Source organism: Molothrus aeneus, chromosome 14 (genome assembly GCF_037042795.1).
Source record: "Molothrus aeneus isolate 106 chromosome 14, BPBGC_Maene_1.0, whole genome shotgun sequence".
In the NCBI taxonomy this organism is placed as follows: domain Eukaryota; kingdom Metazoa; phylum Chordata; class Aves; order Passeriformes; family Icteridae; genus Molothrus; species Molothrus aeneus.
The window spans coordinates 7409066-7436147 of NC_089659.1; the positions used below are offsets into that span (position 1 = coordinate 7409066).

Below are 27082 nucleotides of genomic sequence, written 5' to 3' on the forward strand. Positions count from 1 at the left end.
GCTGAGACATTTGGCTTCTGGACTCTAAAACCTTTTAGTAAGTCAGGAAAAAAGCTTTGGTCAAGGTATACAAGTAATTATCTTGCACACAATATTAGATAACAAGAAAATAAAATCCCTATGTTCCAGGAAGTGGCGGCTGATTTTACTGAGTTAGGACAAAGGATTTTGTGCCAAGATGGACTTTGGGGGAGACAGCTGGAAGGCAGAGGGCTCTCAGGTTACAGCAGTGAGTGTTTCTGTTTAGCTCTGATGTGCTACACTTGCCAGGAAGCCCCAGATCCTCGAGCAGCCTGTGTAGGAGTATGTGGAGTGAAGTGCTCAGACTAACCTGGATCTCTTCCTAGCAGCCAAACCCCGTGGAGCAGCGTTACCTGGAGCTCCTTGCCTTGCGGGATGATTATATCAGGAGACTTGAAGAGCTTCAGATCACAAATAATGCTAAGATACCCAATTCATCAGCCTCATCATCATCTCCCTCACAAATGGTGTCCCAAGTACAAACACATTTTTGAAGAAAATGTTGGCTTCTTTCTATACTGTAATAGCAAGTGGTGCTTAACATAGATCTCTAAAGAGGAATATTCTAATGCCTTACACTAGACTGTCCTAACACAAATTATTTTACACTGTCTTCATTTGAGGAGGACTTCAAAACAAACAAACCCAGCTCTTCGATTACGTGCCTTTCAGAACCTGTGGACTGGGAACATTATTAATCAACTCATAGCTATGGAGGGCTTTAAGAGTTATTTTGGTATGTCTGGTACAAGTTAAATTGATATATTGTTTTCATAAGAATGCTTTAATTTATTACATTTTAGGTCATGTTTTTGTAAGGAAATTCATGCTCAGTCTTACCTGTCATGAATAAACACAATAATGGCAATAGGAATATTAACACTGTATATAATTAGGTATGTCTGTATTCCTGTTAGGAATACATTCATGGAATTCATGAGAGAAAAATAAATTATATTGTAAGATGTCAGAAAGAAGTGTTGAAACTTTCTGATTACCCAAGAATTCCAAATTTTCCTTCTTTTAAATAAACAGAAATATGGAAGGCATTTCAGTGATATGCTTCTAAATAAAAAATTCAAATAGCTCAGTAGATATCAAAATAAAAGAAACTTTTTTATTGTAAATTGATTTTATTTTTTTTAAAAAGAACAAATGAAAGTTGTACTGGTTTCTGAGAAGTTCTGTTTGGGCTAGCTATTCAGCACTAAAGTACAGTACAAATTATCACTGTGGGCAGTATTGGTTCTTTGGATTAATACAGAATTAAATGTTTCCAAAAGAAGGTTTATAAAATGAAAAACAGAACCACAGAGACATTGCTTAAATATCCAGCAATAGCCATAGAATTAAAGCTTCTGTTTGTCTTTTAAAAATAAATGTGCCTGTTTAAAGGAGCTTTTATACCAAAGTAGACAAAAATTCTCAGTTATAAATAATTTTGAAAACTTGTACATTTATACTTTACTGTTTAATTTAACTCCTGTTCAGCAAATTTATTCTAACGTATTTAAGGGGCTTCAGTATCCAAGATTTGCATAGAGTGTGTGCACTTATATTGAACATTCAAGTGAGCTCTAGTTTCAAGCCTAACTTTCAGAGGCTTTTTGTAAATCTTTAATTTGTTCCTTTCAGGTAATTTTTAAATAGTTGCAAGCGTTTCTTATGACAGTACAAACTTTGCTCTTGATATTTAATTAAAATTTTGCATATTCTCATAAGTTTAATAATATACAAGCAATCCAGGAAATACTGCAAATCAGAATCTGTAAAGGACTCTAATATTGTTATTTTAAAGGAGATATTTTGATGCTTGAGGCTTCTGTCATTGTAAATTATTGTACATGTGGTGAGTTTTGATCTGCAAGATATAATAGGATTATATATAAATTAAGTTTTGTGTAAGTGTATATAATATAGTTTATTAGAAATTCTGCAAGTTTATAAAATGTAAATATTTTGCATATGAAAACTAAATTTAAAGGTATAGTTCGATAAAATAAGTCAAAGTTTAGAGGACATGGAATATTTAAAACAGTATTTTTTCAAAGGAATAAAAATATACCGCCTCTGGATTTAATTCAGTATATGCACTGAGTTGCACTGTGTTTTCAGGGAAGTTCAGAGCATACAGCATGTGTGCTCTAAATATGCAGAATTTTATGACTTTTGTCCTCTAAATTTCATTCTCCCATCTATGCTCTCGAGTATGTGTATCCAAAATAACAATGTTGTCCCCCAATCTTGACTTGCTAAGATTCATTACATCAGATAAATGAAGAAGGATACCCAGTTGTTCATGATATATTTTACATTTTGAAAGCTATGCATACTCTGGTATATTTGCCTTCTACTTGTGATTTATTTAAAGAAAAAAAGCGCTATTTTTATTAGAATATTTAAAGTTGTGTATTTGAGTTTAACATATTGGTGACATCTCTGAGTGGTGTGATAAAGTTCTGAAAATCTAATAGTTTTTACTGTGTAAACACTACATGATAACCTGTTACATTTGGGAAAGTGTCATGTAATGGAAAGGATCTTTTTGCACTTACTTCATTACATATTACTTGGTATTACTCTTCAGCTTAATTTGTCTTTGAAGCTCTCTAACATGGCTCTCTGCAGACTTGGAATTTTTCAAGCCAGCAGATAGGATATGTGTTTTAATTGTTTTTACATATGAGACCAACATAAAGGTGATTTCAATCCAGTCTGTTCTGGAAAATACTACTTGTGAATGTAGGCATACGGATTTATCAGTGCTAGCAGAACATCTCTGTCCTTCCCCCTAAGTGGGTGCTCTGGGCTGTTCTGCACAGACCTCCTGTCCTCTGTGCACGCCGGTCCCTGCCAGGAGCACACCTGGGGAAGCTCGTGAAGATGAGACTTGAGGGGCTGAGTGCCTTTTTTAGGAGGGGTGAAAAGCAGAGCTGGGGTGTCAGCATCACCAGCAATGAATGCCCAATATCCCATAAGAAATGTCAGTCTTGGAATGCTAGTTTATGTCTTTTGTATTCTTCCTTCCATGGACAGGAGGAGAATAAGCTAGGTTTTATGCTGGGTTTCTGTTACTTATTTAGAAAGGTTATTTGTTGAATGCCTTTTTTTATTTGCTCATGCCTTACCCTTCTCCCCAGCATCAGTTATGGCTGTAACTAAGACATGACTTGTGTGCTACCTCCTTTTGATGTATTGTTAACCTCCGCCTTGAGTTCAGATGTTGTGTCGCAGCGAGCATTCTGTCATGCATGAAGAAAACATGATCAGTATGATCAGTACCAGCGCAGGATCTCCTCAGTACTGCCGCTTCCTCACTAACCATGTCGGCCGCTCTCCTTGGATGCCGCGGGGCTGCTCTGGAGCCGGGCCCTACGTGCCAGGCCGTGGGTCGGGGGAGAGCAGTGAACATTATCCGTCTGCCGTGTATGTGCGGGGAGGGGAAAATAAAGATGTCAGTGCTGAACTCTGTGCCTCCACCAGCCCCTTTTCCTGCCGCGTCTCCGTGCTGGGGCCGGAATGGGCGGCGGGCGGGAGTTGCCGTCCTTCGGCCCAGCCCTCCCTCAGCCCAGCCCGGCCCGGCCCCGCCGCCCGCCCCCCCCATCGCGGCGCGGGGGCCTCTGGGAAGGCGCCGCCGCCAGGTGACAGCCCTCGGCGCTGCCGGGGCCCCAGCGGGCTGGGCTGTGGCGGCCGGGCCGGGCGCCGCGGAGAGGCGGGAGACCGCCCGCCATCCCGGCGGCGCGGCCGGAACCATGGAGCGAGCGGCGGCGGCGGCGGGGCCGGCGGTGGAGGGCGGCGGCGTGAGCCGGCGAGCCGTGCGGGCGGGGGGCGCCGCGGCGGCGGGCGCGGGGTCGCGGCAGCCCAGCACCGAGACCCTGGACAGGTGAGCGGGGCCGGCGGCCGGGAAATGTCCCGGGCGCCGGGAGAGGGGGCGCCGCGGCCTGCGGGGCCCGGCGGGGGAGGCGGCGGGCGCCCCTCGGCCCGAGCCTCGGCCGAGCGCGGTCCCCCGGTATCAGGGCGGCCTCCCCGACCCCTCCGGCCCCAGAAGCTGCAGTCTGAGGGCGGCTGCTGTGCAGCGGCGGATGGTCCGCGGCGGGAACCGGCTGTTGTCAAAGTTTCCTCCTGCGCTTGCCGTGTGCCGGCAGTGCTGCCGCCGGCTTGGCCGCGGCTGAGGCGGCCCGGGGTTTGGGACAGCGTCCTGCAAACCCGAGCTGAGACCTTCCGCGGGTTTTGAGACTCTTCCCGATTGGTTTGGGGCTTTTTCCGTGCATGTATTGAATCTGCAGAGGTGGGACTGTCCCCAGGCACCGCTGTGCCCCCTCGGTTGCTGTGTGTCCCTGGTGTGTGTCTGTAAGTGTGTGCGGTGTGTCCCGGAATGCTGTCTGTGTGTCCCTGGTGTGTGTCCGTGTGTGCGGTGTGTCCCGGAATGCTGTCTGTGTGTCCCTGGTGTGTGTCCGTGTGTGCGGTGTGTCCCGGAATGCTGTCTGTGTGTCCGTGTGTGCGGTGGGTCCGCAGGGTCTCACCAGGACGGTGCCAGGTGGGACCGCATCTCCTCCAGCAGCCGCTGGCAGAGACATTACTTCACTCAGAAGTTTCCAGCTGAAGGTGGGCTTCAGAATTGAGCTTAAAAATCCTTAAGCAAGAGTAGAAATGAACGGAAATCTCACCCTGATGAAAACTAAATAAAAAAGAATATTTAAATTTAGTGCTAGGTTCCAGTCTCTGTATTCTCTTTTTTCTTTCAGTAGAAACCTGGGTGTTTCCATCATTCTAGTGAGGATGGAACTCAAATGTCCATTTTCTGTCATCAAAATGTACACCTTTGTATTCCTTATAAATGTACTTTCTTATCCTAATTTTCATCTTCCCTTCTTCAGATCTTGCTCTTTCCTGGCCCAGTTATGTCCATTTGTCATACAGTTCACTTGTTTGCCAGTAGGGTTGTACCAGGCCGGGTTGATGTGTGTGACTGCAGATGAGATAGAATGCAAAGGCATTCAGTTCTGCTGTGTGCCCCATTGGTGCATGGGGAGAAGGCACCTCAGTGTGATCACTGTTCTCTGGAACACTGTCACGTCCCCTGCACTGGTCTCAGGGGTTGGTCCTGCATTTATATTTGTTTTCCTGCTGTTACTAGCTCTGTTGATGTAGTGATTCCTTGTGAAGATAAGCCATAGAAAAATAAACCCTTTTCTTAATTAACAAGTGAGTGCTTATTTGAAAACAAACTTAGGCAAGCCCTGAAGAGCTATACTTGAAATTAAAGAGATGTGAGAGAAGGAGAAATAAATGAGGTAAGAAAAGGATTTCTGTAGGATTTAGGTGTTGGGCTCTTTTGCAGAACTCAAGTGAGGAGTTCTCTAAGTAAATCTGGGTTTAAGTTCAGCACTAACCTGAGAGTTATCTTTGTTGTTCAAGCAGGACTATCATAGATGTGTTTTAGTTGCAAAACAAGATTGTGAGATCTAATCCTTTGTAGAATGTGCAGGTGGGGAGAAAGCTATTAAAATTTATCAGAAAATTTTTGAAAGATCTTCCATTTCAGGTATGACATTGCATAGATCTGTGCCTTATGCCTAGCTATAGTGGCAGAGGTTTGTAAGGAAAGGTTTCTTTTTCAGTAGTAATTGGTCATCTAAGGTGTTACCTCACCCTCTTAATGTCCGAGATGTGGTGCACCTGCTGGGCGCTGGGTATTTGTAAGTATATTCACTTCAGTGTCATGGAGCGTTCATAGAATCCAAAGCTAGTTTATGAATTAACTGAAAAAAAAAATTTCTTTCTGTATTTGACTTCTGAATAAGCATTCAGTCTATAGACGAACACAGCTGAATGGTGTGAAGAGAAGTGGCAATTATCTAAGATACCATCTGAGGCTGTGGTAACACTCAGGGAGCAGTTCCCTCTGGCATTCCCAGTTTTTCCTTGGATACCAGTGTGTGTTGAACAGACCTAGTGCACTTCAGACTGTCATTGCTTCTCCCTCTCAGTAGTGCATTACTTGTGAGCACGTCTTGTTCAGGGGGTTGTTCTGAAATGGCATCACCTGGGCTTTAGTGCAGTTCAGATGCTTTAGGGTTCTTGTAAACACCCTGTGCTGTACAATTCAGTGATGTGTCATGTGAAAGATTATCCAGGGTTTATTTCATTAATTGGAAAAAGTTACAGCTAACTAGAAGTTACCCTTCAGACAACATGTATTTTCAACATTTAATATAGAATACAACATTAGCATACTTTAATTTTTTTTAATACTAGCACAAAGTAATTTAATTCTGAGGCTTTACAGAATAATCAGGACATATTTATAAGGACAATATAAGGAGTTTCCTGTTACTTGGCCAAACTCATTCCATGGATGGATTTAAGAAAGAAGCATGTGAATGGTAAAAATTACACTGGATAAGGAGCAGAACATTTTTTAAGTTCCTGGGACCCTAACCTCACTTTTAACTTCCTGGCAGCTCTGTGTCTCTGACATGGTCTAGTAAAATTCTTTTATGTAATTTGAGTAATAAAATAGTTTTGTTCTGCCCACAAAGCAAACGAAGTTTTATGATGTTATTGATCATTTACAGTGTTGCTTTGTGGATCTGTGCTGTTCAAAGTACACATTTTGAATTACTGCTAAATAACTTTAAATTTTTGGTTTTGTAGCCCAACTGGATCCCACGTGGAATGGTGTAAACAGCTGATAGCTGCAACCATTTCGAGTCAGATTTCAGGGTCTGTCCCATCAGAGGGTGTGTCCAGAGACTACAGGGTAAGTGACTTGAAGAATGCATTGATTTGTTTTAAGATACAAGAGTGGAAGATGGGGAAGGTCCTTGCTATCTTGATTAGCCAATGGTAAGTACTTGAGTGATCACTGAGTGTTTCAGAACTAGAAACATCTCATTATCCATAGGAGTCTCTTGAATTTGCTTCCTGTTTTCCTTCACATTTAGAATAGTGCCATTGAAGTCTAGAGAATAAAAATTAACAGAGAAGTGAAAGAAAATTTTAGAAGTCAATGTTTTGAATAAAACATCAAAATTGAGTTTTCTTTTGATTACTCTGTAAAATAATTAGGAAAGTAGATTATAGGTTGAAACGGTTTCTGGTGTGTGTTATTCAGAGTGCAGAATTGAGCTCCTCAGATTCCACAAAAAATAAATTGCTGTCTTTGTTACTGTGTTGGGAACATAGTTGAGTATCATTTTTGATGGGGTTTCTCCAGAGACACAGAATTTAACATCAAACAAACAAGTCACCTTTTTCATTCCCTCCCAGCAGCATTTTTGTCACAAAGGTAATGACTGCACAGTATGGTTTCTCTGAGTTCCACTGTGCTGTTGTGCCCCTGTTCTTTCACCCTCACTGGCTGTTCCCTTCATGCAGCCATTCAGCTCAGCTGTCAGGAATGGAGCATGGGCAGTTTTTCTCCTCTCGCAACGTGACAAAAGTTACCCATGTTTTTCAATTCCCTTTAAGAAGCCCAACTTGCTGCTGTTTAGATCCCTTTTACTTCCTAGATTTGTAACAGTTTTATTGTTCATAGAGAATGGCCACTGGAAAGTTTTTATGTCTTTCTCTTGTTTTGTTTTAGCTTGATTTTAATTCACATATACTCTGTGGTTATGAAGTATGTTGTCTGGAAACAGCACGTTTTAGATTGAGTGACAGCAGGTCAGACTCACCCTGAGTCTGAGATGAGTCCACAAAATGTTTTTGACTGCAGTGTGATTAAAAGTTCAACCTCAACAGAGTTTCACACAGTTGGCACAGTCAGCAGTTTGTAAAGAGTAGCTCTCCCATACTACAGCAGCTGAACTGCAAATGCTTGCTCCCAGTCAAGGCCATCATTTTTGGTAAAACTCTGTGGGAAACCTTGCATTGCATCTGTTGATGTTGTATTTGCCAAGGATTTCATTTTAGTAAAATCCATGTGTGTAAGCCTGGTGTTCAGTTTATCTCTGAGTAGAGTGCATTCCTCTGGAATGAAGAGCACTGTTTAATTTTGAATAAATTCCATCTCTATACCAAACTCATCTCAGATATTATTTAACAGGAATAAATCTTTTAAGGCCTAATTAAAATTCTACTTCATTCTCTCTCTCTGAGAAATGAAAGAAAAGGATTTAAGCCTGATGGTTTAAATGAAGAATTTTTTGTGGATAAATCGTATTCGGCATCATTGCATTGCTGTGATTTGAAATCCCATGTTTGTATATAACGTGATGGAATTTTTTATAGTTGCTTACTCAGTACCACTAACAGGTTGTGTTTGTTCATTATTACTGTGGAATCCACACATGAAAAGCTCAGTTTTCCTTTGAGACATCTTTCTCTTTTGATGCACTTTCCTGGGTCTTCACTACCTTTGGTTACCTCGAATTGCTGCATTTAGAGACTATCTTACAACTCAGAGCCTTCAGAACAGGTCAGATGTGTGTGTTTGCTTCTGGAACTGGTCAGGCAGTTCTGTTAGTTTGTGCTGGATTTACCAGGAACTCATTGCTTTATTCTTTCTTTTTTTATTGTTTAAATTAATATGCTTGCAAAACCAGGTAAATACATTGATTCTTGTATCTAGCAGTGTTACTCACGTTACTCTTATGTGACTTAGCTTACCAGGGGAGAGGGAAGCAAGGGGGCAGCTAATGGAATGGTCAGAACTGGAGAGCACTGGGGGAGCTCTTGCTTGCTAAACCCTGCAGCAGCAGTGATCTCAGTATGAGTTGAGCTCTGCTCTATGTGTCTTCTCTGACACATGCTCTGCCTGCAGAGTGTTCTTGAATGAGGGGCTCATATAAATGAAAATGGCTCTGATTGTAGCTGCTGGCTACAAACACCTTCAGAAGTTGAGAGGAGTTGTCTTATTCTGAAAGGTCCGGTGCCTCTCCTTCATGGTTGTTAGTGCAGGCTTATTGTCTTCCACCTAGAAGGATTACCAGGCTCTTTCTTCTCTTTTAACAATAGCACAGTGTAGCAGGATAAAAGGGTGATTAGGAATGAATGTTTTCAAAGAGCTTGGAATTTGTTACATCACTAAAATCAAGTGGCTGAGATTTTTTTTTAGACCAAAAAATCTGCAAATGAGAGTTATTAGTTCTACATAGTTTTGGTTTGTTCTTTCAAAACCCAGCTATAATTAAAATGTTTGGGAGTAGGGTTCTTTTGAAAATCTGGTGAAATAAGATATAATATCTTTAACAAATCACATCCATGTGTTTGATTGGATAATATTTTGTATTTTAACTAACAGGTGTACAGGAGGCCAGTAATACGGGTAAGATTACCTTTGGCTAGCAGTGAACAGCCTCCTACCTGTGTGTCTCTTGTGCTGTGTGAGATCTTGGTGTGTCAAGCGTTCTTTACCTCATTAATGGTTTTATGAACCAGTCAGGCCATTTTGCTATGCAGTGCAACAGCTTCTTTGCCACAAAAATGCTTTATATACATTACAATCTTTTCGTGAGCAATGAAAGTCAGTATGGAAGAGAGCAATATTTTAAAATTATTTTATGAATGTGCAATACTAACTTCAGTTTTATTACATTAATTTTGACAAAATGGATGCTTGCAATTCAGGTTTACGTGCTTCAGACTGCAGAGTACTGTGTTAGCAGCTCTAACATGTCTGTGCTAAGGAATACCAGTGGTAAAAGCATTTTGTCTGTGTCTGTCCTATTTAAGTAAGTTCCAAATTCATGCTTGCCTTTGTACTTGTTTTAAATTAGTTGTTACCAAGCTGTAATAGGATTGAAAGTTAGGTTTGAAGTTAGGCACTAGTGCAATGACCTACATCTTTTTAATGATAATTTTGAGACCAGGGCTTGCCCACTGTCCATTGAAGATTAAAAAGGGCATGCCTTGTTTTCTTGCCCCTCTCTCTTGGTAACATTTATGGAGTGAGAAATGATCTGGATAGTGTTCTGACATTGTTCATGAAATGTGTCCAACACTTTGATTCAAACAAAGACCTCTTGTTCAGTCTGAAACCAAGAGATGAAGTCTGAATGGTTTCTTTTTCTCATCTGTTGTTTACCTATTTAAAAATTATGTGTTTAGTCCAATCATACAAAACCACAAATTCATATATTTTTTCTTTTGAATAGACAGCCCTTCAAATAATTGGTCTTAGTTGAGTAACAAAAAGTGGTTTTGTTCAGTTGTTCCCAGTTCTGTGTAAAGGCTTTGATATTTGAATGGTCTGCTCTGCTTCTTTGTCTTTCATATATTTCAATTTTTTGGTGTATTTGCTCATTGTCCTGCTGGTTTTCTTCCAGAGATCACAGTGTCTACTTTTCTTTGATTTCAGAAACAACGTAATTATAATCTGAAATTTAAGTAATTTCTGTATGACAGAATTCTACCCATACCAAAATGTTAGTAACATTATAACTTGAAAAGGTTTTTTAATTACATACAACTTTTTAAACTCATGTAGAGTTCAAATTATCTGAAGTCCTTTTTCTAAGCTTGTTCTTGAGGGTTTCTTGTAGAAATACTGTAAAAAGAAAAATTGACTTCTAACAACACTTGTAAATTTAGATTGAGGCTGATTTCACAGTCTGACCAAGTGGGTTCTTTGCATTTGAACTGGGAGCAATAGACTGTCATGAGCACAACCTCTCTCCAGTTGTTAAAGGAAGAAGACGGAAGAACATTTTTGGCTGAACATGTTAAAATAATTCCTTCAGCTGACCCAGTGACATTTGTGCTTCTCTCCAGTGTGCAAAAGGACCTTATGTTTATTAAGGAAATTGAACTAATGTTCAGGATTTGCTGCCAATGATGCAAAAATAAATTGCTTGAAAATGTGAATTGTTTGCATATTTTGCTATGAGTAGTAATTTTAGTTTCTGTAAAGTTACTGGCCAAGTTTCAAACAACAACATAGAAGTTGCTAGAAAGATATGTAAAACTATAAGATTGAGAGTTCAATTACAACGTGTTTTACACAGCAAAGCTTTTTTTTTAATGTCTAGGTACTTCTATTTGATGTCAATCTATTTTTTTTCTGTAAAAGATTGCATGAGTTTTCCCATAATGCTGCCATTGCAAGTTGTACTCAATTTCTTCTCTTGATAAGCATGTGGCATACTGAAATTAATTTTCTTCATTGTAAGGTTATTTGTCTTAAAAAGACAGTACATACTTTTATGTTCTTATCTACCAGCACTGACTCTTTTGTGAAAAAGGGAGTAAATTTTTCACTTTGTGTTGTGCCAAGTAATGTTCAAGGGATGGTGCTAACAGCTTGGATTCCCTTCTGTGGAAAGTAGTGTGTGCCGGGAGTGGAAGATTTTGGAAAGCTAAACTGGAGTTAAAGTATATGCTGTCTTTTTAAGGAAATTTTAAAAAGGGAAACAAAAAAAAAAGATAAGATTCTGTCCTTTCACCTGTTGTCTGCAATTTTTTTGCTGTTACTTCTCTCTTGCCCTACTGCTGCCTCATGCAAAGCAGGAGATTCAGGATGGACACAATGGCTATCATTCTGAAGCAGAACCTGATCAGGTGGCAAGTTTTACTCATCTTTCATTCATTAACTATGTAGCAAGGTACTATAAAGTAGTACTCTTACACTGCATACAAATCTTACTTTTCTTACTCAAGAGAAGCCCTAGAAAGCATTTACTTGTAACTGGTTATGTGCCAGACAGAGTTTTCTTGTAAGGTCATGTAGTCTAAAATATAATACTGAACATAAGCCTGGCTTACAGAGCACATCCACCCTCAGTTTATAAGCACTGGCTATTTCTCTGCACATTATTTTTTGTGATTGATTGCTGAATGTAAAACTCCAAAATTTTCCAAGGAAATCTGAAGCCAGAGATCAGCTGAAATATTTTTAGAAATTGTTTATTAGGGAGAGCTTGGGGTAGTCTGTGTGGAAGCAGAGAGATCCTGCCAATTACTTCTGTGTGGATCAGAGCTGCAATACAAGGGGAGGATTAGTTTATTGTAACAGGTTACCCCATTATATTCATTCAGAATGTAAAAAATTGAGACCCTAATGTGTCATCATTTTGACCTGAGACAGATCACTTTATTACATGGTCCTTAACAGTCCCACAAACTGTTTTATGCTTTATTACAGTCTTTAGTACATTGTAAATCATAGCTGCCAGCAAAGGATCCATCATGTATCATTCAGCAATGAAGCCATTTACCTCAATGAAAATTTATTTAACTAACTCTTATTTTAAAATTGCTAATTGTCCTTCTATATTTTGTTATTACTTCATTCTTAATCTGACCATCTGGATCCAAAATTCCTATAGTGAACCTATTCCATAACCTGTGGCACTCTTAGTAAGGTATTGATTGAAATAGAGCATTGTGGGGTGCTTCTTACTATCAAAATCACAAAGTTAAAATCTTTAAATAAAGTTTCTGCCATATAATTCTCTCAGATGAAAATACTCAAATATTAAATAAGCAGCGTCAGAATTTTTAAAAAAACAAAAGAGCTTTAAAATGTTCTCAAATAGATAAAATACCCCAAATAATACCTGCATTCAGCAAAACACTAACAAATTATTAATTAATAATTTGGGCTGATCTTATTGTTCATATTTTTGTATGCTATATATAGCTAGCATGTGAAACTAATTGTTGCATGAATGCTTTGTTACTAATATGTAACTAACATGTATGTCTGTGTTAAATTTATAATACTTAGTTTTGTGTTTGGTTGGTTTTTTGTTTTTTTCTTTTACTGTGGTACTGTTTAGTACAGTTATGTGATTTTAAAAAAGACACACTTCTTGTGTTCCAGTAATCTGGTAATAAAAGCACTTTGCATCAAAATATATCGATGTGGTACAGATGGAGAGTGAGATTTACTCATGATTTTGGATTTTTGCCAGGCACTGCGGGATGGAAACAAACTGGCACAGATGGAAGAGGCTCCACTTTTTCCTGGAGAATCAATCAAAGTTATTGGTAAGTGTACCACTGAGTGCTGCACTGAATACTGTTAAATTGCTGGTTTATTTAAAAACAGAATATGACTTCCTTTTGACTTTTCTTATTTCATTTATTGCCACTTAAAATTAATGTGGATTTCTTTTCTTTGTCTTGTAAATCCAAGTGTAGGAAGGAGAAATCAGATCCAGAGGATGACTTGCTCCATATAGACAATATTTCTTTTCCTAAGGATTTTTTGTTCCATAGGGATGTATGTATTGTATTTCTGCTTAGAGGTGCTAAGGATATATCATAGATTCAAAATTCTATTCTTTAAAAAAGATGAAGTTATGGTGAGCTTAGTTTCTGGTACTTAGTGGGATTTATTTCACTCTGGCATGTGACAGCAAGCTCTGTGCTAGCAGTGCAGTACTTGGCTAGGAAAGAATACCAGTGAAAAAAAGTGAAAACAAAGCTATGGGCATAGAACTGAATTACTTGGAGTTTGGGTGCCTGTGGATCAGTAATTGCCACTTTGGATGCTCTGTCTTTGGGGCGAGTGTGGCTGCTCTGCACCTGGGGTACCTGCTGGGGACCTGCCTGCCCCAAGTGCTCAGGGGCAGCAGGGGAGGAATTTGATTCCTTTCATTGTTGAGATAAAGACAACTCTGCAAGAATAGACTTTCCTAAAGAGGTCAGGCTTCAAAATCTTATGGAGCTGCCAATATCTTGTGAGTTTCAAATGAAAATAGACTGTTATGCAACAAATGTCTATAATAGTAAAACAAAGCTCTAATGATCTGTTTTCCAGCTAAGGACGTTATGTATATCTGTCCATTTATGGGAGCAGTCAGTGGTACGCTCACAGTGACGGACTTCAGAATGTTTATCAAAAGTGTTGAGAGGGTAAGACTTCACCATCTATCTGCCTGTAGTTTCAGGTAGGAATGTTGCTGAAGTAGATTTCAGAAAGTGACAAGTTCCATGTGATGTTTCACAGCAGTTTACTAAACTGGAATTGCTGTTGGCTCTAATGAAACACACATGAATAATAGTAATTTGTATTTCTTCTCATGTAATAACATCTATTTGTTTTATATACAAATTTCAGGATCCACCTTTTGTTGTTGATGTTCCCCTTGGAGTTATAAGTAGGGTGGAAAAAATTGGAGTACAGAGCCATGGAGACAACTCTTGTGGTATAGAAATAGTTTGCAAGGTAAGGCATGGTAGAGATTTATTAATAGTAAATTATTTTCATTTCATTTTTCTGTAAGAAGAATCTGCCAGCCTGTGTGCTGTTTTTCTGTCTGATCAGTTCCCTGTATTTGAATCGTGCGTCATTTATTTCAATTCCTCTATGATACTTGCAGTCTTAAACACTTCTGCCTTTTGTCTGAAGAGTGAATTCAAAGGAAAAGTGGAAATTTTTATATCAAGCATCTCTACTGACAGTCCTAGTTATCTCATGAATGCTTACCCAACTCTGTTCTGTTGGGGGTTAGATGATGTCAGTGACTTAGTGTTCCATATATGCCTTCATTCAATCAAATGTCTTAAAACTGCTTTTTCTTTTTTTTTAATTTATCATAGAGTAAAACTGTAACTTATTTCTGACAGGATATGAGAAATTTGCGGCTGGCCTATAAACAGGAAGAGCAGAACAGACTGGAGATCTTTGAAAACCTTGTAACACGTGCATTTCCTGTTTCTAATGGGCTGGTAAGTCTTGAGATGGAGAGAGGCTGTCACTGGCTCTCCTCTTTTGGGAAAGTGTAGGGGAGGAAATACAAGGGCTGTATAACAAACTTTGAAGTGTGGATTCATAAAATCTGTTGCAGAGCGGGCAGGCCACTCTGACCCTGTGTGCTTTTTACATTAATTCGTCAAACACAGCTGTGTCTGCTATTGGTGAAGTTAATTTATGCATAACCCTTGAGATCTAGGTTTGCCTAATGTTGCTGATTAAAAATATGTATGTGTTGACTCTTATTTTCTGCAGTAGCTAATTAAATCTAGAAGTTCTATGTCATACAACAAATAGGTACAATTAGTCCTGTTACTGGTTAGCTGCAGATTTCTATTTCATTTGCTTGTGTGGGTAAGGAACTTGTTGGGAGGTAGGAAACCAATTTTCTAATCTTGGCATTTCCATTGATGTGTTGTGTGATCAGAGGCAAGTAACTTCAATTTTCTGTTTCCTATGTTGGTTTTTTGAACTTTAAACTCATGCTTAATGGAACTCATACTTAATGGAAAAAACTATCTTTTTTCTAGCTCAGTGTGTTCCAGTCTTGACTGAAGGTGTTATGTCTGCTTGAGATTTGAAAGACTGGAGTGTTGACTGTTTTGGAGTTACTGTGCTTACAACCTGTCAGGCAGTAATTTATGATTTTGTTTTGTTGTTTTTAGCCTCTTTTTGCATTCAGCTATAAAGAAAAGTTTGCTGTTAATGGCTGGAAAGTGTATGATCCAATGGCAGAATATAAGAGGCAGGTAAGTTATAGAATAATTGGTGTATTTTTTTTTTCTCCATCTCCCCAGAGCCATTTAAACAAAGAAAAAATGTTACAGAAAACTCAACATTTTCAGTCTGTGTAGCTCTTGCTACATAGACTGACTGTCTGCAGCTCATGTTTAGATAATAAAATGCAAGTGGCCTGAGTTTGAGTGTGTTGAGCACCTGCTAAAGTTGATGGAGATACAGGTGCTGAGTACTTGAGTGAATTGGTCTAACTTAACATGGTTCTGAAATCCACATTTTTCACGTGCTGTTTCTGCAAAACACAGGTGTTACAAAAAATTGAATTTGAATAAACATCACTAAACAGAAGAGTAACTGGAGTTTGTAATTTTAAATCTGCATTTTCAATATGGTTATTTTCCTTATCAGTTTAGTATAAAGACTTCCACTGGTTTATGTTTCAGCATGAAGACCTAAGTTTATAGCTTATTAAAAAAAAAAAAAAGTGGGCATGCCTTTTTTTTAAAAGCATGCAACACATAAAATTTTTCTTTGCCCCAAACTGAGATATGTAAAGGTCTAACCTGAAAAATGCAAGATTGTTTTGTTTCCACACAGGGCTTGCCCAATGAGAGTTGGAAAATATCCAAAATTAACAGCACCTATGAGCTCTGTGATACATACCCTGCTGTTCTTGTTGTGCCAACCAGTGTGAAGGATGATGACCTCTCAAAAGTGGCAGCATTTAGAGCAAAAGGGAGAGTTCCTGTAAGTGAAATTTGTACAAGAGAATAGAAGTGTTCTAGAAATTTGTAGCTTTTAAAAAAATATTAGTGTTCTTTTAGGCTTTGCTTTTTAAACAACAGTGGGATGGCTTCCTTCCTGAGTTGGGGGGTGGGGAAAAGAAAGAAGAATTAGACTTAATGGGTTTAGAACTGAAGGGAGCAACTCAAGTGTGAGTTTAATTGCACAATTATTGTGCTATGTACTGAGTTTTTTGTTTGGATTAGCACTTCTAGCCACAATGGTATCTCATGCTCTGGCATGTATCAGCTTGTGTTCTTATTTGGAGTAGAATGTGTCATAGCCATAGTGCTTTGCTTGAGAATAGACAAGTTAGCATTAGAACCACTTAAAATCTGTTAGACTGTGTTGGTTTTCATGCTTAGCAAGGTAGTATATAGATCCAAATTCTTCCACATGGAAGCAAATTTTATTCCTCCATTGCCCTTTTTTTTTTTCCAATTAGAATAATACAGGCTTAGTTGCTGTTGGAAATAACAGCTAAGATATTTAGAATCACTCTGTATTTCAGGCTCAGATTTGGGATGAGCAGTCAGTGCTAGTGTGCTGTCAATATGTTTTTGCATCAGCCTGTCCTTAAACTTGCATTTGTTGATTTGCCAGGAAATAATGCCAGATAAGCAATGTGATTGTCTGGTTGTTCTCTGGCCTGCTGCTTTTATAGTAGTGTAGTAAATGAAATCATTGTCTCTTGTTCCAGGTGTTGTCCTGGATTCATCCTGAGAGTCAGGCAACGATAACACGATGCAGCCAGCCATCAGTTGGCCCAAATGATAAACGTTGCAAGGAAGATGAAAAATATTTGCAGACAATTATGGATGCCAATGCTCAGTCACATAAACTTATCATCTTTGATGCCAGGCAGAATAGTGTTGCAGATACAAACAAGGTAGGTTTCTATCATAACTGGCATTAGTTCATCAGCCTTATCACAAGGCTCATGCTTGAGCCAGATATCACAATGTGGAGAATCTGTTGTTGAAAAGAGATAAGAGAGGGTGCCTAAAGAGGGCAGGAAGGTAAGTTGCTTGTACCATTTTAGAAAGGCTGGCAGGAATCAAAGGCAGCATGAAGATATTGTTACTGTCATATTTTCTGAAAAATCCCTTTGCCGGGATTTCTTCTCCTGGGAAGCTGAGAAGCTCCAGAGAAAATTGAAAACAGTAATTATCTGATTGCTTCTCCTGTGTTTTGCTGCTTTGGAATGTGGTTGGAGATTGTTTTATCCAACAGGTGGTTGTTTGATTGGTTTCATGTGAATTATTTTGACTTAATGACCAATCATTGTCCAGCTGTGTTGGGACTCTGGAAGCAGTCACGAGTTTTCATTATCATTCTTTTGTAACCTTCTGTCTGTATCCTTTCTCTATTCTTTAGTATAGTTCTAATATAGCATTCTTTAATATAATATAAGTACATAAAATAATAAATTAGCCTTCTAAGAACATGGAGTCAGATTCTCAATTCCTCCTTTGCCCTGGGGACCCAGAAAATACCACAAATGGTGACCTCAGATCTTGGCTGTAGCCTGAGCTGAAGGACAGACCCACAGATATAGCTGAGAAATTATGGAACAAAGCTCACAGAAGACCAAAACTTTCATTAATAAAGCAGTGAAGGTATATGGATGTATTATCAAATGTAGCCTGTTGCAATTAGAATTTCTTTCACCTAAAAAAACTCCTTTTTTTTTTTTTTAGAAAACCAGAAGCCAAAAATATGTTTTTATCAGCACTAAAATAATCTCCTCTCTCAGAAAATTCTGAAACTTGAATAAAAAACTCTCTCCACCTTATACTGACGTCCTATACGTGTTCTTCTCATTGTCTATTTTTACCTTTTGAATGACAGGCTAAAGGTGGAGGATATGAAAGTGAAAGTGCCTACCCAAATGCAGAGCTGGTCTTTCTGGAGATTCACAATATCCATGTCATGAGAGAATCCCTGAGGAAACTGAAAGAAATTGTTTATCCTACTATTGATGAGACTCGGTGGCTGTCAAACGTAGACTCCACACACTGGCTGGAATATATAAGGGTAAAATGCTTTTGGTGTGAAAAGTCAATTACTTTTTTTAAGCCATGTTTTTAACTTGCACTTCTGAAAATATTCCTAAAATAATGCTGAAACTCAAGCATGTTGTTTCAATCAGAAGAATCTTGTGAAAAAGTGTAATTTTTAAATAATCACTTAGAATGCAGCATTTTAAGCATTCCATAATAACATAGTATTTCTAGTTTTATGTACTGGGAGATAGTGAGTTAATTCCAAGCAATACAGTATCATATTTACTGCTGTGTTTTATTTTCTTGAGAAGGAATGTTTGTGGGCAGTCCAGGATTATCCCTCTTGTTTGGAAGAATGCACTGGGAACTTCAGAGTATATTTGAGCCACTGCCAAAAGAACTTGACTGTGAATTCCACAGTCTTTCTCATCCTTCCCTCCTTCTGTGCAATGTTACAGTTCTTGTGATGGGCACCTACATTTTCATGAGCTGTTTGTAACCACTGATCTATCAGATTATCATCTGCCCTATTATTTAACATAATATTAAAATAAATCACTACCACACTCAGTTTTACAGTCAGTTTCACTAACCTTTGAAATTATTGTAGAGTAGCTTATTTCATTACCACATTTAATCCTCTGTTTATGAATAATATGGATGGAGTGTAATTTGTTTTATTAGCAGCTGGCTCAAATGTCACTCATGCAAAACATGTTTGGGATCATTCATTAGTTTGACTGTTAAGCAGTCTCTGACAACTGCAGCAGAGCCAGTAGAGGGAGCAAACACGAAATTAGGAGCCAAATTTAATTATATTTTGGGAACAGTTTAAATTTTTTGTTCGCCTGAATTTGAACTATTTGAAACAGCATTGGGAATCTCATTCTAACAGCATTGAGTATCTGGGACACTTTTTTTATCAGCCTGGCCTTTTACAATTGTGTGTTTTGTGTTTGTGGTCACCTTTCATTGCCACTGACTCTGGTGGGGTTCTTGGATCAGGCGGTGTCAGAATAGCAACTGGAAATGTCATTTAAATGATTTTGATAAGTTGATGCATGTATGACATTCTTCATGGATCTGTCCCTTACATGCTGTTTCACTTTAATGGTCCTGACAGCAGAAACTACAGGCTGATTCCTTGAAGGCTGCCATTATTGTGTTAACAGTGTTGATAGTCTCTCTGAGATTTCTTCCAAGAGTTCTTTGCCTTTTGATTTAGCTTGCTGTAGCACTAACACTCCACAGCTTTACTCTAAACACATCTGCTGTTTTCTGGGCTCAAAGCAGTGTGGCTGTGTCCCAGTTGAATGCAATGCATTACTGGAAACTCACCTTCCAACCCTGCACCCACAGTGCTCCAGACATGGTCTAGGAGTGAAGGCACCAGTAACTCTGTGTGTGCAGACAGGAATAACAACATGAGTAGAGGCACTTGGTGCTTATTGCATACCTGGAGTATTTTCTGTCTGAGGGTAGAACTTGTGGTATTAATTATTTTTCAATTCTCATTTTGTAAACCAGTCCAAAGCCAGTTATTTGTTAGGAGCCCTAACTGAAATACTGTGGTGGTTACCAAGTTTTGAAAAATCTGTGAAGAATAATAAATTTGTAGAGGAAGCTGTTTTCTAAAGGCTGTTCACTGAATGGAATAAAGTGCTTCACACACTCCACAGATATCTGCTGAATTAATAGTAAATGTGTTTTCTGTCTCCCATTCCCTGCTCATTTCCTGTACCTGTTCTGTTGTTTATTTCCAGCTGTTTTCCTTCAGAGGCATCTGTGTTCTCTTTAAAGCAAGCTATTGCATACCTGTATGTTAAATAGATTTGTTTTCTGCTTTTATTGAAGACCAAACTATGTTAATATTAATGCAGTAGAGCTTTCTAACTGAAATAACTGGCAGTTAACTAGTTCATACCACAAACCCTGTTCTCTCATGGACACTTATGTGTTGTTTCTTGATACTTCCCCTCTGGAATCCTTCAGTTCTACCATACTTCCAAATGCAGGCTGTTGGTGGTCAGCTCAGAAGCTGAATATCATGTATACTTCATGCAGCAACAAATCAGAACTGGCTCCCAGCCAGGGGTTTCTGGGTTTGTTTGGGTTGTGTTTTGGTACAGACTAGCTGGATGCTTTGTCCTTTTCTCTAAACTCAGTAGTTTCAGTTGAACTTGAAAATGGAGCAAGATAGAGGGTTTGATTAATGTGAAATGAACTTTTGAAAACCTCGAAACTTCAGCCTTTGGAATAGATTACAGTATTTGTGTCTTTTCATCATAATACAGAATATCAATTAATTTAGAGAAGGGATTTCCAGGTTCATTTATTATGTGCTGCTAGTAATGGGGAGCTGGTAAGCTCTCTGTCTGAACAAGAGAGTGCAGTGTTTGTGCCTCTAGGAACATGCACACCACTGTTTGGAAATCTCTAATTTAAAGTATTGTCATCAGGATGGTTATGTAATTAATCCGAAATTTTAAGACATAATGACTTAAAGAGTATAAAATCTTAATATTTTCTTTTTTTAGTAAAGTTTTGGTAGTATTTAATACACTTGTTTCTTCATTTTTGTTTAAGATGCTTCTTGCTGGAGCAGTAAGAATTGCAGATAAAATTGAATCTGGTAAAACCTCTGTAGTGGTGCACTGCAGTGATGGCTGGGACCGGACTGCCCAGCTCACTGCTCTGGCCATGCTCATGCTGGACAGCTACTACAGAACCATCAAGGGCTTTGAAGTGCTTGTAGAGAAAGAATGGATAAGTTTTGGACATCGATTTGCAATGGTAAGCTGGAAAATTTAGTGTGCAGTTTGTCACCTTCAGGACTTTACTTTGAATAGCAGTTTTTTCACTGCTGCATTTTAGTTATTGTCTCTGGTGTCTTTTTAATGGTCTGAGTGTGTCAGAGAACTGTGACCCATTCATTTTTAACCAGAAACCTCTATGTGATGTATAATATAAAGTAAATAAAAATGAAGTGGTTTGAGTGCAATGGTGAGAAAAATCATATGGCTTTTTTATGAGAATGAGGGATTATAACTTATGTTATGGAAAACCAAGGAAAACAGTTAAGGTTTCTAAAGTGTAAAATGGCTGGAGTTATTACTCTGATTTAAGGTTCAAGTGTTTATTTAACACATGGGTTAGTGGGGAATTAGAATAAATTGTTATGACAGTCTGTGGGCTCTGACTCTTAGGATTATTTAGTAGAAATGGCATGTAGTTATGACAGGTGGATATAGAATAACCATTTTTTCAGTTCAGTCTTAATAAATTCCTACCAGTTTCACCCACTGCTAGAAATCAGTGGCTGTGCAGTAGAAGATGGGGAAGCAACTGGTAGAGCTTTCCAGCTCTGCTAAATGCTGAAGGAATGTCCCTAAGTTAATATTGGGAGGCATTTTTAGTAGTTGAAAAATGCAGGTTAATGTTATGGAAGACTTGCTTATCTTGTTCACTCCTGAAACATATTGAAGAGTTCCTGAGCTTTGCAGGGTTGGGATGGTGCTGCAGACCAGGCTGAAATCAGTGTGCTCTGACTTGCAGCGAGTGGGACATGGAGACGACGATCACGCGGATGCTGACAGATCTCCCATCTTCCTGCAGTTCATTGACTGTGTTTGGCAAATGACAAGGCAGGTAAGATGCTGAAGAGTGCATTTCTATGAGCTATCAGTCTTTATCTTGGAAACATAATTTGTGGAGGAGAACACATTCCTTTACAGCACGTTTACCTGAAGTTGGTTGCTCTGTGGCTGCAGAGGGGAATTTCTGTTGAAAGTGAGGTACAGGGAGCTAGAGTACAGATTTTGTCTTGGAACCAAATTTTTTTCTCTTTAAAACAGGCTTACAAAGGGTTTGCTGTTTATATAAATAAGAGTTGTTGATGAAATAAATTATTTGTGTTGCGTGTTCACTGGTGGAGTAAATGTTCATATGGATTTAGATTGTCCTTAAGATAACAGCAAAAATCTGGGCTGATTGTGACCTGAGGGTAGTAGAGAGTTCTTTTATGGAAGTCTCAAAGGTGAACATATTCATCCTTATGTATACAGGACAGCATTTATACCACACAGGCCTATTCTCTGATAAGTTTTCTTACTTCCATTGCTGCTCCTACTTCTAGATCAGGGGAGATCTCTGAAATTAGTGATTATTAAGATACCAAAATATTCAGATTCTCATTTTTGTTCTGAAATGTTAAATTATTGAGTGGATTTAGTCTTTGTTTTCCTTATTTGTGCCTCCATGAGCAAAAACCTAAGCTTTTTTTTGTGGTTTTATATTGCCATTCTTTAACGGAGTTATTGAAATGGGTTCACCTGAAGGCTTTATTTCCAAGTGATTTAGAAGTTCTTGGTGCCTGACTCCTTTGGTTTTTACCTTCCCTTCTATCTTTTCTTTTTTCCTTTTTTTTACCTCCTTGAAGCCCAACATGGGTCTGTGCTTTTATGGTAAAAGCTGTTACACTGAAGTCTCTGTAGCATGTGATTTGTTTTGAAGGGAGGAGGGTGACAGTCTGGTTCCATTTGATCCTAGCACTCCCAGATCTCTTACCTTAGTCTTCTTGTTCTGAGCATGGTTCTTAAAACTTAGATCATAGTTTCCAAAACTTGTACTCAAAACAGTCATCTTTGGTGCTTTATGAAAGTTCCCTGCTGTTATACTGGGCCCTTGTCCAGGGGGTCTTGTAGACTTTCTGTATATCTATATTTCAGCATTAGTGTGCTGTTTAGTATGGCTGGAGAAAATAAATTAAAAATTCTGTCCCTCTTTCAGAGGAAAGCTAATAACAATAGCAAAGAGGAGCAGTTCTAAACACCTGGTAGGAACAAAAGTCCTCTGGGGAGATCCTTAATTGAGAGCAGCCTCTTCTGTTTTTGTGATCTCCCTTGCTGCCTCCTATTTCTTGCTATAAACAGTTTAGTTGCCTCTAGTTTAAAAAAGAGAAAGGGATGGGGGCAGAGGGGGAATCTGTGAAACATTTTGCCAATACCACATCTGTTCAAAACCTGGATCCAGAAATTGTTCTGAAACTCTTGAACAGCAGTGACATTGAAAAATCATTAATGTCGTACAGGAATAAAAAATAGAAAAAGTTATTCTTGAACAGTTCTTGCCTACTTATTTTAATTTTTCAGTTGACTTGAACACTTAGAGAATAGATGTGAAGACTGTCATTACTTTGACACAGACCTTTGAAAAGCAGGATTCTATTTTATCACTGTGTAGATCATTTGCTCATAAAACAGTGATAGTTTTGTGCTTTAGAATTCATGGTAAACATATGTGAAATGTTCCAAAGCTTAAGTAAGCTTGAGTGTTAATGACTGGAGGGTGTAAGGGGTCTGGTTTGGGCATGGGCTAAAAGCAAGCAAATAGGCTCTTTTGGGGTCTAAGAGTTACATTCTTAAAACAGTCACCTTAACTGAGAGAATCTCTAACTTCCCACTAAGATACAAATATCCAGATAGCTTCAGACCATGAAATATAGGCCTTGACAGCCTTATATTTTCCTTTGGGTTTATGGTCTTCATGACACAAATAAAATAACGGAGAACTTGAGAGAAGTACATTGACATCAGATTTTAATAAAAACCTCATGGTGAAGTGATTTCCCTCCTATGTTAGTAAATTCTGGTGATACTGAGTAGCAGATGTCAAACTGGAAAGGCCACGTGTGAGCTGATGAAATACTGATGCCTGGTTAAAAATGAAACAGAACTGTAAAATTTGCCTGTAGCCCTGCAGTTTAACTTCCTACCTTTCATGCACTGAACCCTCACAGGAGGAAGGTCTGTAGAAAGTCAGCAGAAAGTTTCATCCTGTTTGTTACTGGGTGTCAGCTGTTGCTGTAGATGCATTTTTCACTGGATTCAGCAGTGCCCTGTTCCTCTGTCTAGTGTTCAGTTAACCATTATTGTCCATTGCACAGTTGTTCTGCCAAGTGTTTCAAAGTTAGTGTAGTACAGAACAAGTTCATTGATTAAAAAGGAAGTGTATTTTGCATGTCTCTGAATCAAATGCCACTTCTCACCATCAGACTTAAACAAGATAATTTCTTTTTTTATGCCACCTTACAAAAACCCCCAACAACTGCCGCAGCAACAAGTGGGAGATTTTAATGACATGTGTGTTTTCTCATAATTAGTGGATTTGAGAAGAAGTAAATTTCCATTTGGGGAATTTTTCCACCTGAATCTTCAGGCAGACGCTAATAGGCTTGGAACTACAGAGAAAGGCATTTTTAGGTCACTGATTTTTCAGCAGCAGTAATAGAAGCTCTGCAGTCTTGATACATCAGCCCCAACAGTACAACCCTTGTATCCAAAGACTGGGTTTCAATAAAGTGCTATCACTTATTAATAAACTAGTTGGAGAGCAACCACTGATGTATGGAACTTTGAATATGCTTCACTGGATTGGAATAGTGGCCACGTCAGCCTCCTTCTGATTAGTATGGACCTGTCACAACACAGAGCCCTGATGTGACAGGGCTCATTAAATGCTTTCAGTTAAAGAGAGAGTCCCTCTAGGAGACACTTTGTCTTCAAAGTTTTTCCAAATACCATTTTGATGCTTTGCAAATTATTTTTGCTCTCTCTATCTGATTGCTGCTTTGAGTTTGGACACAGCAGGCTGAGATCTGAGACCCAGTGAATTTTCTCCTGACTTGGTTCAGCACACCTGCTTGTCAAATTCTGTTCATACTTCCTTAAAGTAATAGCTGTGTTTTTAACATCATTGTTTTGTAATTAAGTTTTGGCATGATTTCCTAGAGAGAAGAAAGTTCAAAAGTAGTTAACTTATGAACATGACTGAAAAAGAGATTTTGAGAATCTTAGTTTCCTCTATGCCTTATAGAAACAAATGGTGAGGAGGTTGATAACAACCCATGATTTGCAAGAGAAGCCCCAGTGTGAGCACACTGTGCTGGTGAACAGTGCACAATCTGTAGCAGAGTCATAAGAAGGCTCCCATTCATTTTCTGTGTCATGGTGCTGATAATCTCCCTACTCAAAGTTTTCAGTCGAGACATGGTATGTATTAGCTAGAGAAGTCTTGGAAAGAGAATGCTTTTACAATGTTTGTCTTAGATCAATCTTGTTTTTTATGAAACATTGTTTAAAACTTAGCTCTTTCTGGATTTAATACAAGCACACCCATTGTGTGTTATTCAACTCTTTACTTTCAACATGAATAAACATTTGCCCTTCATAAATCACAGCTGACACTGAAGAGGAATTTCTGGATCAGCTAGTTCACCCACAGTCCCAATTGCTATTATTCCTCCTAACTATAGGAGTCATCTTCATTTTAAGTAGCTCTTGAGGCACTTGCCAAGGTATTCAGTGTTCTTCAGTGGCACAAAACAGAAACCAGTCCTCTTAAGACTGTGCTTTCTGCACATCTGAAATATTGACTTAAGATTTCTACGTATAACAGGAAATTATGCCTTTTGAATCTAAAACTTTGCCTTTTAGCAAAGTTCAGTGAAGATGCACTCTTTTAGAGGGAATGCACAAAGTTTATTTCATTTGTCCTGGACATTATTCTGTTTTTCATGCTCTTTATTGTTAATGAGAGAAATGCTACTTCTTAAGTTTTCCTTAAGTCTTCTCAATTTGTTATTCTTCTAAATGTCTATCGTTCTATGTCTGTATTTGCTACCTTTGTCATACTGGACACAAAGTTATTTTGGCACATCAAGCAGTTGCCACACATAGTCTTACCATAAAATCTGATTGAAGAAGGACTTTTTTCCACCTGAATGGGCAGCAGTCCATGCATTTTGCAGTTATTTCTTCCTTTAAGAATTTTTAGAGCTCTACAAATTAGGAGAAACATTTTCAGATTTCTGACTGTTTGTCTTAGAATATATCAGGTAACCTGTGCTTGTGAATAGAACACCTAATGGTGCTCATGAGAATAAGAGTTCTTTCATTTCAGATGTACAGGATCTACTTTCCCATACAGAAGAAGAGGGATTAAAGGCTTATTGTATATAGCTGATGGTAAACTCAGGGTGAAATGGAGAAAAGTAACTTACTTGAGTAGAAAGTGAAAGAAAAGTTTTAATTAAATGTTAAGCACAATGTATGTGTAGTAGTCTTTATTATTCAATTCATTGCATGTTGAAATAGGAAATAAAGCTCTTAAATGCCATTATCTTATTTTTTTTTCCCCCAGAATGTTTTCTTGTTCTGTAATAGGAGATATAAAGCATATGTTTAAGAGGGCTTAGGGTAGAACAGAACACTGTTAGAGCTTCTTAAAATGGATTGCTTTATATCACCAGTTTCACATCGGCTAATGTTTGTATTCTGGTATACTTGGATAATGAATGTAAAGTATAGCTCTGAGAAGTATTTGTAGAGAAGTACATAGGTAAAATATTGAAGTTGGAGGTACTGAAATTGCTGAGTTTTCCTGCAAATAATCCCTAAATAGGACAAAAATCTCACCTGGATTATTTGGTTACTTCTTATGTCTGATTTTCTTCCTTCCCACACTGCTTAAAATAATGCTGAGAATAATTTTACCCTTTTTTTTTACTATCAGTTTCCTGCAGCCTTTGAATTCAATGAGTTATTTCTGATCACCATTCTGGATCACCTTTATAGTTGTCTCTTCGGGACTTTCTTATGCAACTGTGAAAAAGAGAGATTAAAAGAGGTAAATAATTAGTATAATGCACATTCTTGTTTTTCTGATTTTTATATTAAAATGCATAGAAAATGACCTAAGATTGTCTGAGCTGTGTTTTTAAATACATTTCTCACATAGTCTTAAAAAACAATGCAGACATTAAATTTCATGGTATGAGTAATATATACAGAATTGCATATATTAGTGAGGTGGCACTTAGGTGATAACTCTT

The 27082-nt window shown here is 38.4% G+C and overlaps 2 protein-coding genes across 9 annotated transcripts in view; both read left to right on the forward strand.

Moving 5' to 3' along the window:
• MTM1 (myotubularin 1) overlaps positions 1 to 3487 on the forward strand; it is a 42360-nt gene extending 38873 nt beyond the window's left edge. The window contains exon 16 of one of the 2 annotated variants that reach the window (XM_066559455.1): positions 348 to 3487. In XM_066559455.1, the coding sequence (XP_066415552.1) occupies positions 348 to 515 (168 nt within the window). In that variant the 3' untranslated portion in view covers positions 516 to 3487. The remainder of the gene's footprint in view (positions 1 to 347) is intronic. The other variant, XM_066559456.1, reaches the window with a different exon arrangement.
• A 314-nt stretch (positions 3488 to 3801) lies between these two features.
• The window catches only part of MTMR1 (myotubularin related protein 1), a 37311-nt gene continuing 14030 nt past the window's right edge, over positions 3802 to 27082 (forward strand). Inside the window, exons 1-15 of one of the 7 annotated variants that reach the window (XM_066559478.1) lie at positions 3802 to 3904; positions 6679 to 6784; positions 9269 to 9292; positions 11470 to 11523; positions 12879 to 12954; positions 13730 to 13824; positions 14030 to 14137; positions 14539 to 14640; positions 15331 to 15414; positions 16001 to 16150; positions 16887 to 17075; positions 18038 to 18223; positions 20779 to 20985; positions 21748 to 21840; positions 26764 to 26877. In XM_066559478.1, the coding sequence (XP_066415575.1) occupies positions 12909 to 12954; positions 13730 to 13824; positions 14030 to 14137; positions 14539 to 14640; positions 15331 to 15414; positions 16001 to 16150; positions 16887 to 17075; positions 18038 to 18223; positions 20779 to 20985; positions 21748 to 21840; positions 26764 to 26877 (1374 nt within the window). In that variant the 5' untranslated portion in view covers positions 3802 to 3904; positions 6679 to 6784; positions 9269 to 9292; positions 11470 to 11523; positions 12879 to 12908. Of the gene's footprint in view, positions 3905 to 6678; positions 6785 to 9268; positions 9293 to 11469; positions 11527 to 12878; positions 12955 to 13729; positions 13825 to 14029; positions 14138 to 14538; positions 14641 to 15330; positions 15415 to 16000; positions 16151 to 16886; positions 17076 to 18037; positions 18224 to 20778; positions 20986 to 21747; positions 21841 to 26763; positions 26878 to 27082 lie in introns of all 7 variants that reach the window. The other 6 variants (XM_066559479.1, XM_066559481.1, XM_066559480.1 and 3 more) reach the window with 6 other exon arrangements.